The sequence below is a fragment of the Acomys russatus genome, chromosome 3 (genome assembly GCF_903995435.1).
Source record: "Acomys russatus chromosome 3, mAcoRus1.1, whole genome shotgun sequence".
NCBI classification, from domain to species: Eukaryota; Metazoa; Chordata; class Mammalia; order Rodentia; family Muridae; genus Acomys; species Acomys russatus.
The window spans coordinates 14,300,688-14,316,161 of NC_067139.1; the positions used below are offsets into that span (position 1 = coordinate 14,300,688).

A 15,474-nucleotide genomic window follows, 5' to 3' on the forward strand; every position below is an offset into this window, starting at 1 on the left:
TCTTGGTGATGTCTGTCCCTTGAACTGGTTCTTTGAGGTGCTCAGTCTCTGACAGCTCTATTAGCCCAGGGGCCTTATCCAGCATGTTTATTTTTAATAGGGTTCCCTTACAAACAGCTGCCTAAGATGCCTGCTTTTTCTTTCTTTCTTGGGCCTTTCGTAAATATTTGAAACAACTACTCATTAACCATAGCACATCTATTCAGTCCTGTTGTACGGTCTGTGAACTGGAACTGGCTTTTCTTTTATTTTGCTATCTGCTGACCATACTAGAAAACTCCTGCTGTTTGGGCTCAATCTGTCAAGGTTCAAATTATCCTCCAACTGAGAGCTAATCTAGGGCGTCTGACCTGGTTTGCAAGTAAACAAGGAACAAAAGTGGGTTTATTTTTTTTTTCTTTCTAGGGAGCCCTAGCTCTCACAAACTGAAGCAAAATACAAGCACACCACAAATGCAATTGCATAAAATTAGAAACAGACACAACTACCCACTGAAGATAGACTGGATTTACCAGGCACTTCAGAGGTACCCGTTTTCAAGCTATAAATCCATTTTTTATAGAAATTGGTTTGCAAATACATTCCAAATTAAAAGTCACAGTTCATTTAACGCATGTCTGCAGCATGCCGAGAATGTAGATTTGAAGCACTCACGCTACTCCAATGAGGACACTGGAGACTTCAAGTATCTTCATAGATGCGAAACTTTGAGTTGCTGGGTACACATGGCAGAATTAAGCTTCCTGCACCATTAAGTTCATAACTGTATCCACCTTATATAGACCTCTACATTATGAAATGTGGAATAGGTTCCATTTTAAGCTGTCCTGTTGCCTCTGCTGCTGCTGTGCTGACAAGTCTCACTCCACACCTCATTCCGCCATTCCCTCTGGAATATTACTAATACATCTGGTACAGTAAGGTCCCAGGGACTGAAATTACCCCTTGGGACTGATGCTCAGGGTTCTTTTGTTTACAACAAGTATCTAATCTTAGAAAACAGCCCAGGACAGCAAAGCTGACAAGGGGAAAGCTTCAGGACTCATCCTCGAACATTGTGACTACAGTTCTGTGAAGAAGTTTTCTTAAACTGCTATCAATGGATGAAACTATCAAGTTATTACAACGTAGTTAACTGCAACGCAGCAGCAAGGAAATTGCAGCAACCAGCTAGTACCTGAATATAGCACTTTCCCCAACAGGCAGCAAAAGACAAGGCAAAGTACACCAGCTCATCCGTGAGGAACTCAGCATTTTAAACTCGTCCTCAGGTGGCAAGCAGAGAGAGCAAGCACCAGCAGCCAAGAGGCACTGGCAACTGGAAGGATGGAATGAAAGGCCAGAGAGAGGTACACATAAACACAGACAACAGAAAGCAAGATAAAGCAGATTGGCATGCCACTTGGAGTCAAAAGTACACAGAATTCACCAAGACGATCACCATAAATGCAAATGAACATACAAAAGGAATAAAATTAGAGATGTACACCGATTCCACCTGGCTTGTGAAGTAAGGCTTTGTTCGTTTAGGATTAGCAGTTTTGAGGAATTTTCAAAGATTTTAAAGAGTTTTTAAAGATTATTATTTTTTATTCTGTATTCACATGCGAGTCTGTATTTGGTGTGTTTGTGTGACTCCTGGTTCCTGTGGAGATGGTAGCCAGCAGCCTGGCATGGGTTGTGGGAACAGAACTCCTGTCTTCTGCAAGAGCAGCACTCACTCTCCACTGCTGACCTATCTCTCCAGCCCCAGGTTAGCAGTGCTGACGCCTGGAATCCACCTGTAAGAAAACTCAGCAGTCCATGGTTGAATCATGAGATCAGAATTAGCTGATCCCCACTTGAGAAGGATCTGGTTTCACACAAAATATATCCTACCAAGCTTCCATTTAGTTTTTGATTTATGTGCAGACTCCTAGGTAACATACCTACCATTCTGGAAGGTCATATGACTTAGTACTCTAATGTTTTATTGAAAAAATAAAGCACCCTGTTTCATAACTTTATAGCAAGTCCTAGTTAGAAATTAGTCCTTGTTGGTTCTAATAGTCCAGCATTCACCAGAGAAAATGCAAAATATAAATAGCATTGTCTTTATATTCCAAATCCTCTACCTAAGAGGTACTGAAGAATGTTTGTGAAACAAAATAATAGTAGAAACAATTAAGAATAACATATACACTAGCCTCAGCTAATGTGCTATTTGAAAAAAAATCATGATCCTCTTGTGTTTATTGAAAATAAGCTATTTTAAAGGTCATCAATTTAAGTCAAGAAACATGCAATAAAATGCAAAATGTTAGGCAATCTGAGAAAAAACACAGGTTTTCAAATTTTACACGGAGAGCTATTTTTCACTAGATTAAAATATTTATGAATTTACAAAAAGCATACATTACTTGAAAACTCAGTTCCAAAAATATTGCTGGATACATACAAATATTGGGCTAATCATGTTAGAGACATTATTTAAAAATCTTTATTCAATTTATTCTCCACTTAACACTGAGCCAAGCTCCTCCCATCTCCCTGTCTTTTTTACATAAACTAATTACATAGTGAATTACATTTGAAAGTCGGTGCAATCATAACTAAAGGTCAGACCATCAAATATAAGTTATTTCAAGTCTGAAAAATAAAGCCCAGATGTTACTACACTGAACAAATATAAAGATAAAAATGGAAATGAATTCACTTGGTGGAGTTTATAGCAACTCCCATTTTTTTCCAAAGAAAACAATCTTTTCTTTTAAAACCAGTTTCTTCAACAATTCCTACGGGGGGTGGAGGGAGAGGCGGGGGAGCCCTTGTTTCCGATGTGCTCTTGGGTCGCATTATTTGTCTCTGTACTATAGATGGGTATGTATTACTATTCACTTGTGCCTAGTCTATGTTGTCCCCTCAAGTGACCTCACACTTGTGAACAATCCATCTTTCATTACTAATCAAGGGTAGTGTGGTGGCTAGTCCTTCGAACTCAAGGATGCCGACATGTACATGTTCCTTCTGAGAACTTTCCCTACCTTGGCTGCTAAGGCTTGCTATCTCATTATGAGAATCATCACAGCACACAGCATGCGCTCATTCAAAACACATTTACTAAACATTAATTGAAACATGGGGATAAGCGAGCCCCAGGCCGTCCTAGCTGCCAAGGTGGTCAAGTAGAAGGCATAAGTAGGCTGCTCTACACTAGCAAGGCCTGTCACCACAGATAAACAAAGAACTCTCTACGGCTTGGACCAGACTATGCTGTTAAACAACATGAGGTGATGGCTGAAGGACAGCCAGAACACAAAATATGAAGGCCATGTAAATCACCTCATTCTCTAGGAACGTTCTAGCCACTGTGACCTCTATCAGGATTACCTAGGAGTTTAAAAATACAGACTGGCAGGCCCTACCTAACCCAACCAATAATGCATCCCCAAGTTAGCAAAATTCGCAGGCAATCTGCATATGCTTTGCGACATGGAAAACATGCTTGAAATCTGGTGTTTCTTCTGGAAAGGTTACTGAGGCATGGGCATGTGAAACCACGCATGAGTATGTACACATACAGTCATTAAAAACATGTTGGAAAGAACAGTATAATTCCCAGGCAGTGGCTTGTTTTCTCAGGGCCTTCCCTTATTCTTTCCTTTGTGTTTAGTCAGATAAACCGAAGTATGGTTTCCACAATGATGTAGTAAGATTGGGATTAAGGTTTTTAAGAAGTGCTGTCCTATCACGAGACACCGTGAAGTGTGGAGAAAGCTCAACTGCACAGACCCAGGGACTCCTAGCTCCTGGGGCACAGCCTTGTCAGCCACCGTGCTTGCTGACAACAGTGGGGCTGGATTACTGCATGGTACCTTGTCATTTTGATCAAGAACAGGACAGTTGCTATTCTGCTTCCACAGCTGTTGGCTCCATGACCTTAAGGAAGCCATTTATTCTTCCTCCTCAGTCTTCCTATCTGGAAACTAGAAGCCAGGCATAGTTAACAGACAAGCATCATAGAAACTAGCAGCACAAGGCTGTGTCTGCGAGACTTGGAAGACGCTGACTAAATGGTTCCTTCCTGTTATTAGTGATCAAAAATTAGGACGAGAACAGGCCGGCCCCGGCAGAACGAGCCTCTGCCAAGGAAGGCTGCATTCTTTGCAGCTTTTCTCCTATGTCACTTCACTAGTTCCTCAAAAGTACATACAGCTCATATTTTGTACCCCTTTCTTTATTCGTTGTTACTTTTTAAGTTACTGAGAACAGCTGTTCAGTTCATCATTATTTTTCATGACAAATGCTATATGTTAGGCCACAGTAAATATTTGCTGGAGGAATGTATGAGGCCAATGATAATGTGTAAGTTAGAAACAGGCTCCTATGGCACTTAATGTAGTGTGCTGCTTTCTTTTCAGAGCAGTCAGCTTCAGAAAGGAGAGCAGGATCCTCCATCCTCCAAAAAAGAACAACAAAGAACCACCTTACAAGGGAGTGATATCTAAGTCTTATCCTTTTTATTGAGATTATAATATAATTAAAGCATCCTTCCCTTTCCTTTCCTTACTCCAAAGCCTCCTATACTCCTCCCTGGTCTCCTTCAAAATCATGGCCTCATTTTCATTAATTATTATGGAATGCATAGATGCAAGACAAGGTTTCCATTAAGTATTTCACACTGATCTGAAACTTTTCATCCTCTGGAGTGCTGGGGCTACAAGCAAGCCACCTCATTTGTCACTTCCCCAAATAGACAGCCATGCCAACGCCACTGAGAAACCTCTCAGAGAAAAGAAATGGGGGCTGGGAGAAGATTAGCCACCACAGTGCCTACAGCACAGGCATGAAGAGCTAAGTTTGGATCCCCAGCACACATGTAATGTGGCAGTGTGAATTTATAACCCACACCAGGCAGCTGGGGATGAGAAAGCCCTTGGAGCTCATTATGCACATAACACAAGTGAGCTCCAGGTTCAATGGAAGATCCCTTCTCAAAAGACAGGTGGAAGGCAACCTCTGGACCACACACACACACACACACACACACACACACACACACACAGTGGGATGGAAAGCCGTGTTTTGTTTAGTGAGTAAGGCAAGGTCAGGAGAGAGCCCCTGTGAGTGGAGCATGCAGGCAGAGGCCATGAGGCCCAGCAGATGCCAAGGCCAAGCTGCACTGCTCCCTCTTATGCAGAGCACTCATCCTGGTCGCTCTCCTAAGAATTCACTGCCTTTATCTCCCAGCTCATAATCTTCCTTTCCCTAAACTATAATGATCAGTTGTGCTATATTCTCCTGTGAAAATAAATCAAATTATGTTTTCTAGTAGAGATGTAGATTTCTACAATATAAATTTAAAATTTCTTAAATTTATTCTTCAAAAAAATACACACAAAATTACAGGAACCAATACATTACTCCAGTACTTATATAAACAAAAGGTCTGTGGTGGTTTAAATGACAATGTCCCCCATAAGCAGTTATTTGTACAATTGGTCCCCCATTGGTGGCGCTGCTTAGGGGCTGACTTGTTGAAGGAAGTGCATCACTGGAGGCGGGCTTTGCGAGTTCATGACTTTGCCCCACTTCTAGCTCTCACTCTGCTGTGTTCACAGTTGACTATGTAATCCCTCAGCTTCCTGATCTTGCTCACCATGCTGGACAGAAGAAACTCTAACTTCTCTAAGATGCCTTAGTCATGGTGTATTATTACAGCAACAGAAAAGCAATTAATACAAGTTTAATTAGTTCATTAGCACTAAGCAAGGGATTATTTCCATAATATAAGACATGTTTATTTTATAAAACATGTTTAAGGGACTTAAAGGTCTCTTGATTCTACTAATTATAAAAAGTTCTGCTTTCAAAGAATCAATTCACCCTCATCAAAATACATGATATCTAAGAAAGGAAATTTTGGTAAAATTCAAAACCAGGCCCCCCAAAATATCTAGGCTATTAATTCCTAAACTTGTGGAGTTTTTAAAATATGTGTTCTCTAGCATATAGCTCTCTTAGTCTGTTCAGAAAGCTACTAAAAAATATCTCGGAATAAATAATTTATAAATAATATATATTTACTACTCACAGTTCCAAAGGCTGAAAGGCCACAAATAAGGGGCCAGTACCTATGACAACTGGTGAAAGAAGATTCACGCTCTGTGTCAAGGATGGGGCCTCTGGCTGCATTCTCACATGTGGAAGGGCACATGCAGCAAGTTTCCTCACAGGCTGGAGAAGTGCAGTCTCCTCCAGGCCTCACTTACAATGGCGTCACAAATGCCTGAGCTCACAGACTACTCACCTCCCAAACAACCCCCTGAGAGCATCACTAAGGCATTTTTTAATCTTGGGAATCCTAGAAATTTACAACCATTGAGACTAATGGAAGCACTTGGTGAACTACCAAAAACTTCTAGGGTAGACTTGTGAAATCTGTATTCTAAAAGTTTTTTAAAGAATGAATAGCTAAAACGTTGATGTAAACAGCTTTTCCATCCTCCACAAAATTCAAATGAATGCCAGTATACCACTAAAGGTGGGGCAGCGGAAGGAGGGACAGCCGTGGGGCTTCCTTCTCTTTCCCTTCCACCACTAACTCCAGAGCACAAAACAAGAAGCTGCCACTAGAAACAGACTGGGCCCTTCCCAGACTGTCGCCAAATCCTGGACTGCCAGTTTGCAGAGCTGTGAGGAAATAACTTCCTATTCTTTGTAGACTACTAGATGTGTCCTTTTGTTGTTTATGAGACAGGGTTTTACTAGGTAGCCCTGGTTGACTTGAAACTTACTATGAAGACCAGGCTGGCCTTGAACTCACAGAGATCTACTTGCCTCTATCAGTGGAGTGCTGGAATTAACTGTACCTCCCACTACTTCGTGTTATTTCATTTCTGTCATCGTGTCTTACCATGTTATTCAGGCTACACTTGAACTCTAGAATTCAAGCAATCTTCCAACCTCAGCCACCTGCATGATTGAGAATCCAGATATATGGCACCATGTCCAGAAGACGGTGCTGTTCTTTGTAGCAGCACAAGTGTCCAGACACAGCATGCTTACCATGGGGACAACAGTGCTCATATATATACATATTACATGGGAACATTCAGGCCAGATTTTTGTTACCACACATGAATAGAAATTTCTTCACTATTTCACTGAAATTTTTGATAAAACGTTGGCCTAAGTTTAGCCATAATACTCCTCCAAACAAAGTCTCTGGAGGCGCGCTACATTCCCACTGTCATCTCAGTTATGTGCGCTGATCTGTTCAAGATACAATGCATAATACCAGGTTTGTGACGAAGGTACCAGATTAAGAATTTGACCAGATATTTGCACTTCAACCAATGGTCTAGAGTCCAGACCTCTGAGTTTAAAACTCATATCTATAGTTGCTACCTCACCAACATTCAGTTTCCTTAACTAGAAATTCAACATATTAATGTGATCAGGCTAGCTTTCATAGTTTTGAAGGTGCTATATACTCTGCCAGAGGAGAAAAGTTGTCTTCAATCTCAGTACAGCATATAACAACAACAACAACAAAATCTGGCTGGTAAGACACGCCCACTGGTGCAGCAGTGGCACAAATGTCATGGGAATTTTTCTGCTACTAATGAGACCTGCTCCACAAGATGGAACTCATACTTGGCACTATGATGACAGCCAAGAGCCTGTGGCCAGACAGGTCATAGACAGTAGGGGGTGTCCTACCTCTACTATCCTGCTAAGGGGCATAGTATTAAATGACTGCTACCGGCTTATAGTGATAAGTGCCTAAAAATTAGTGCATCTTTCAACCCTCACTGGAGAAGTTACTTTTTGCAGTAAATGGTGATTCTTTCAAACATTCATAACTGGTCAAGGTGAAGAAAACCTCCTCCTCCCAAAGCAGAGGTATCATTGCAGAAAAGAGATGAGCCAAACAAAAATGCCACCATGGAGAGGGAAGGAGGTATAAGGTCCTACAATGTCTATGGAACTAGTGGCAATTTTAGCTGCTGGGAGGGGGAGAATCGGTTTTCTTTAAGGGTATAGCCCTAGTAGGTTGAATACATTTCAGCATTCTACTCAAGAATGTATGGGCTGTACAAATGTACCTACAGGTTTATTGATTAATTGTTTGAAGACACAAAGTTGGGTGGATAGGAAAGGGGGAGTGTACAGGGAGAAGTTGTGGCAGTAGCAAATATGACTAAAATATATTGTATGCCATTCCCTAGAATAAATATTGGAGCCGGGTGTGGTAGCGCATGCCTTTAATCCCAGCACTTGGGAGGCAGAGGCAGGCAGAGTTCAAGGCCAGCCTGGTCTACAAAGCAAGTCCAGGACAACCAAGGCTACACAGGGAGACCCTGTCTCGAAAAAACAGAAAACAAAAGAATTAATATTGGAGTTTTTGTTTTTACAACTACTAGTGGTAAGGATGTGCTAACTGTAATGATGGAGGGCAGCAGCTGAAACCAGAGTTGCCAGGACTCTGAGGAGGATCTCCACTTCCTACCTATGTACGTACCTACACACACACACACACACACACACACACACACACCATATACTCACATAATTACATAATCACGTGTTTCTTTAATCAGGAGATTCATTTATTCACCAACTTCCTCTTACTCAGCTACACTGTCATTGTTGGATTTCCTGGCCCTCTGGTTTCACCCTCCTCTTGCTAACACTCTCAGACATGATGCATTAAAGGGCATGTGTTTCCAAGTCAGCAACCTAAATCAAACTTTTTCCCTATATCACAAGCAGTAAGAAATGTGTTAGAACTGACCAAGAGATATAAAGAGCATATGGAGGGCAACAAATAACAAGAAACACAGGAATTTATAACCTCTGCAGTCAGCCAAGGTCCCACTAACAAACATTGTTTTTCATGCAGAAAATTGTGCTCACCATACGTGACATTGTGTAAGGGTGTTTACGGCAATTTAATATCCACGGGAGCAAGAGAAGAAATTTAATAAGTTTTCAAATGTGGGGAACTGACAGCCAGTGTGAGAAAGCGCAGACTCTGCAGAATAAGCGCAAGCTGGCATCACAAAGCAGTGCTTCTTCCCAGAAACCATCCCAGAAGGTCAGGTTCACAAACCACCAGGTAACAGTATCGCTTTCACATCTTCCCAGGGTGGTTAACATTGCCCTAAACAGCCTCCCAAACTCACTTGCAACTTTCAAAGTTCACCAAAAACATCCCAGAAACATATCAGCCTCAATTCAAATCCTTGGGGGAACTTGTGTCCCCCGTCACCCAGAGTAATTTGCAGAATGCTGTTAAGAATCCAAAAACCAATGCAAATGTATATTTATGCACTAGCCATTAATGGAGACCTAAGTCCACATACCCCCATCCATAAAATGGGAGATCCCTGTGAACTGTCATCAAATGACTCTCCATAGTTACTCAGCTGGAACTCTAGGGATGCCATCACCACTACACAGCTGTGTCATACAATCAAGTCTGCGCTCTGTTAATCACATTAGATCAACACCTGAAGCCAAGTGGCATTTCTTGCTCATTTCCAAAACAGGGGATTTGCATGCCACATTTTCCTTACAGGCCCCAAGTAGCACATGGAATTACATGAGGCTTGATCATCTCTATGTTAGCCACTCACCAAACATGTACTGTGTACTGGCCAAACCCACAAACACCAACACATGTGCTCAAACCTAATGTCTCCTATATAAACCACCCCAGACCAATAATACCATATACTGAAATCATAGCTTTTCCAAGGTTCTATCTTATTAGCAGAAATACAAACTGGTTCCAAAAAATGCTCAGGAAACGTCTTTTGGGTGAACAGTAGCAATATAGTTCTAATAGTTATTTTAACTCAGGCTCACTGGGTTTAGTTTTGTTTTGTTTTTTTCCTCATAGACCTCTCACATAACATACAGAACTCAAAAGCCATCAGAGATGACAATGGACGACCACCCAGGGCCAACAGCCAGCAAGACTCTACACAGAGACCACTGCTGAGCAGGCAGCCTAGCAGGGAATGCCAGTGTTAGGAAGCATCTAGAGAGGCAGAAAGGCTGCTGACTAGCTGACAGCACTCTACATGTTCAGGTATGCTTTCCACTCCAAAGCCATGTTAAAGAAAGGTCAGTGAGCTCTTAACCTAAGACTTGCTTCCTGGTTCTGTATCCTTTAATCTTCACCATTCAAAAACCATGCAGGGGATGCATACCTGTAATGCCAGCAGTTTGAAGGCGAGGCAGGAAGTTCAGAAATACAGGGTGATTCTCACTACATAGCAAATTGTAGGCCAGCTAGGGCAAGGTGAGACATTGTCTTATTAGTCCCACTTGGTGCCCTGTTTCATAAACAGAGAAGTGTGCCCTGAAACACAGTCCATGTGGGTTTAATCTCTTTCATTCCTATGCTTTTCAAAGTCAGTACTCAGTGACTGTCAGCAGTGTCCGCGGTCCTGGTTGGATGAGGACAAAGGAGCCTGCTCGTCTTCCAAGCCTACAGGCATAGATGTCTCACTATACACGATGTATTTGCCTTCTGTGCTCATGAAATTATGGAGCTTTCCTTTTCTCTGCTTGTCTATACAGCCAAGATTCCCAGGTTAATAAAGTTATCTTCCCTCTTTTAAAGTATACACAGCTTTATGCAGCTTTCATTTTCATAGTCCATTACATATAATCATTTACTGTGTGGCACTTAAATCCCTTCTAGAGTTGATAATGTATAGCAAACATGCAAATGAAAGTGATCTATAAGAGACATTAACTTGATTATTTTATTTGAATATTGCACAAATGAAAAAATATGGGAATTCGACATTTAACTGCTATACAAATTAATAGACTGACACTATTGGTCCCTTTTTATCTTGGAGCAAAATCATTATATAGTAATCATCACTAGAGGTGATAGTCAAACGGGGGCTTCATGTGAGCTCTACAACTGAGCAATTTGGATAATACAATAGAAATCCAATATTGCTTCCAGCATTAACTACCCAACGTAGCAGAAAGCAATGTCCTTCTTGCTTTTCACAATTAATCTTAGCCATAACAGGCAGTATTCTTTTGCCAGCCTTGAGCAGCAGTAATACTGAAATCACTAGGCATCAAGACATTGTCTTGCTATTCTGAAACATTCATCCATAATTTATATTACATCCTCTAAGTGGCTAATGTCACTTACCTTGCAAGGGCTTTTCAGATTTATAAGGGGAGAAAAATGTATGTACGGGGCGGGCACAAACGAGATCCAGAAAAGCACACGATAGCTGTGAAAACAGCCCATCCATCATCCCCATGCTTTGACTTAGAGATAGCTATGGAAGGTGCTGTTTCCACACCACTCACCCTGCGTGCACGCACGCACACGCATGCACACACACGCGCACACGCATACACACACACACACACACACACACACGAAGCTTTGCTCCACTGAGAACACAACTGAAACTGATGGATTAGCTGCTAAAGAAAAATCGATATAGACACCCTAGAAAACACCAGCCTGTGAATTCATTCTGGCCCCAACAAAGTTCTGGTCACTGCCTGACATGTTCTTCTAGATCTCTAAAAATACAGCTACAATGAACCCAGCAATCTTAGCCCAAGAACCACATTTATCCCTACGATTTTATTACAGGAAAAAAAAATGCTCTGACTCAGCAGAGAGAAGGAGGTGGGAAATGGATTTCCCAGTATACAAATGTAGATGTGCCCCTAAACTGAATAACATTCAGAATGTTAAAAAACAAAAAAACAAACAACAACAACAACAAAAAAAAAAAAACATGAAAAATGCCCAGAGGAGGATCAAGATGGGTGAGAAAAAGAAGAAAGCAGCTAAGAAACCAATTAAATATGTACATGCTTTACGTATAAGAGAAATTAAGGTTTCTGTTTACAAAATATAATCTTGACACCAGTGCAGCCCATTCAAAAGTCTGTAAGTGCACTCCGTGCAGCAGATTCAACACCTAAGGAGGCCACTTTACCAAGAATGGTTTCCTGACTTGTTTATATTCTCTTCTGAGTGCCTTTACCCTGCACTTTCACTATATAGCTAGGAGTTAATTTTTTTTAAAAAAAGATTCATTTATTATGTATACAGTGTTCTGCCTGCATGTACACCTGCAGGACAGAAGAGGGCATCCGACCACATTACAGATGGTTGTGAGCCACCATGTGGTTGCTAGGAATTGTACTCAGGACCTCTGGAAGAGCAGTCAGTGCTCTTAACCTCTGAGCCATCTCTCCAGCCCTGGAGATTACTTTTTATAAACAAGAAATATTTCAAGAATATGCAACTAAGAAAGACATTACATATTTATTGTGCATTTTATAACATGGTGGGAAACCCCGCTTCTAATCCTATTCTACACAAATTTAGTTTAAAACAAACAAACAAACAAAACCCATTTATATTTCTGGCCCACAGAAGCCAGTAAACAAAATAAGAAAAGGAAAGAAAAAATGCCACCAAAACAGGGTGTAGTGATACATGCCTGTAATGCTAGCATTCTGGAGGCAGAATCCAGACAAATGCTACAGGTTTGAGGCTACCCTGATCCACATAGCAAGTTCAATGTCCCAAACAGCAAGACCTTGTCTCAAAAAGCCAGAACAGGGAAAAGAATAAGAACGGAAGAAAGGGGACATGGGGAGACCATTTTAAGGAAGAAATTTCACCTGTACTAATAAAGGCATTTACTGGTAGCATACTTCATTTTTGAGTAACTCTTCACAGAGACATGTTTGCTACTCATAATGGGGCAAGCCTTCTAAATAAGAGTAGAATGGCTGTAGCTTAAAGGCACATGAATAATTAAAAAATAAACACGTCTTAGAAATAAGAAAATGGGACGGGTTTTTTTTTATTATGTTACCTGTGAAATTACTCTTTGTGATTTGAAAATGCAGACTTTAGAATTCTATAAGACTGTTGGAGAAACAAAGATAATACTACCCACTTGGTGTGTTTACAGTGTGAGCCTACAACTTTATACTTCCTGTGATAGGACAAAAATCTGTATTTTTCAAAACCAGAAAATGAAAAGTGATTGTCATATTAACCAGCTAATCTATAGAGAATTTTCTCACAAAACATATTTTAAAGCAAAAGTAAAGCCTATGAGTGGACCTCAGACATTGACATCTGCTACCAATGTTACAATGCTCTGTGCAGATTGGGTTTTTTTCCTCCTGGATTCACTTCCAATTCCTTTACTATAAAGAACATATCTACTCATTCCCTGTCACACAGCCAACAGTGCACATCCGCCACCTAGAATTCTTACAACAGATAATGCTAAATTGGCAGTGAGGAGAAATGACAGCTTGGAGAGGCCAGGCAGCCTGTTCAGATCACCTGGCAGTGAGCAATAGAACAGTGTTCCAAACCCAAACTACCCACAGCAACCCTCCTGCACACAGTGGTTCCCTTAGCAAGTGCTTCGGCCACAAAGCCACATGCCAATCAAATGAGCCAGCAATCTAAGAACCAGGGTCTCAGTTTCAACTCTAAGATACAGATAACAAGACACGTTCCAAGCTTACACTGCTAATACTCAGTTCAGTATGAAAATAACACACAAATTACAAATGACAGTAATGAGGTGATCTTCCAGAACTTTCTCTATAAGTGGCCACTAACTGTTGCTAACCTGTGATGAGGTGAGTCAGTCATTGCCCACTAGCCCAATACTGCACAGCTGACACTACCAACTAACCCCAGAAGCTGCTCACAAGTGCAATCAGACTGCTGAAGTGAAAGTATTTACAAAAGTTCCCTAACTGATTTATAAAGTCCATGTTCCCTTTTTCTTAAGTCATATATAAGACATGAGAGGGGCCATATAAAGGCTTGATGCAATCTTACCAAACACAAGGATCAACCATGAAGGAATAAAGAAAATTCTCCACTTCCTAGTCATTTTATAGCTTCATATTTTTCCAATCTTTTTAAGTGACATGAGATAAGGTTTTTAAGTCTCTGCAATTTCATAATGTTGAAGAATACTGTTCTTCCTAAATATGTGGTGGTTGGTATACAGACCAGTTATATTTAATATCCCCATTATCAGGCAGAGACATGGAAAAATGAGCACCAGTAAAAGTGCCAGCAAAGATGACCAGGTGCATAGAGAAGGTTTCTAGACACTTTGCTGCCCCTTCTGAAAAAATGGTTCTAGGAATCATGCTGCGGAAAAGACAATCTCTCAGGTTTTCCCAGAACACACAAAAGCTAACACTAAAAACAGTGCTACCAAGAGCCAACAAGCCCTTTGCTTCTCATCAGTACCCACTGAATGTGAGCATAGGGAAGAAATACGTTAAAAACAAATGATTTAAAAAATGGTTTTTATGTCAATAAGTGAACCAAGGGTGTGTTTTTCTCTACTGCAAGAAACATTCCAAATTCATGTTGATAAAAGCTTTAGATAGACTGAATAAAGAAAAGTGTTTGGAACACAAACATTGTGACATTCTGGGTTTGAGTACTGAATGCAGTGCTTGCTAAAAGGAAAAGTACATTGCCAGGAACTATAACCCACAAGTTGAGGAGACAATAGGATCGCTGCATGTTGGGTGTAAAAACACACCACTGTTATATACACAGATTAAAACAAAGACAAAAGAGGAAGTTCATGGCTTAAGCAGTTATGTGTCAAAACAACTGTGACTCATGTTAAAGATAAGGCTTGCTATTTGCTGAGGGCAGGAGGCCCCCTCTCCTTCCCCCCACCCCCCACAGCGTGCCACACTTGCCCAGCCGGCCCCACAGCTGTGTATTTCATTCACTCTGCAAAACTCCTAACAAATTTCATAGCAGTGTGAATTTATTTATTTACTTTGCTCATTCAACCCTTATTTTCCCTTCTCCGTGATATCTAGAGATGGGTGACACTGCAATGTGTTGTTTACCTGAGAGTGGTTAAATGAAAAAGTGGGACATGACCATACCCAATATAAATACAGCTTGAGCAATTCCATCTGATTCTATCATCTGTTAGCTGAGCAGACGTATTTATAAACCTCAGACAGCTAAGGAAACTAGAACCTTTTTAAGAGAAAATATCGCTTAGAAGATGAATATGACTTATTCAGAAGACTGACTTCATACATAATTCTAGAAGCCCTTACCTTGAAAGGACTGCTTGGCTCTCTCTACAAGTTCATCAATGGGATAGCTGGCCAGGTTTCCTCTGGCGTGTTTAGTTTTGCAGTAGGTACAAGCATTGAGACACCTGTTCAAATGGATGCAATAAGTAAGGCTCAAAACCATAAAGACAGGGCACGCATAACCCGACAGACAAAACAAACTGTGCCGTGACATTTTAGTAACATTTGCTTAATTTATATGAGATACAAAAATAATTATCTAAATGAATCATATTTAACTTCCACGGGAAACAGAGTTGGTAATCCTTGTGACTTTTAACTGTGAGAGGTGAGAGAATGATCATAGAAAGCCACAGATTAACT

General features: G+C 40.8%; 1 protein-coding gene across 1 annotated transcript in view; it reads right to left on the minus strand.

Annotated features, from left to right (window-relative positions):
• The window catches only part of Cdkal1 (CDK5 regulatory subunit associated protein 1 like 1), a 532,156-nt gene that overhangs the window by 310,907 nt on the left and 205,775 nt on the right, over positions 1-15,474 (minus strand). The window contains exon 7 of the mRNA XM_051169450.1: positions 15,133-15,236. Coding sequence (XP_051025407.1) covers positions 15,133-15,236 — 104 coding nt within the window. The remainder of the gene's footprint in view (positions 1-15,132; positions 15,237-15,474) is intronic.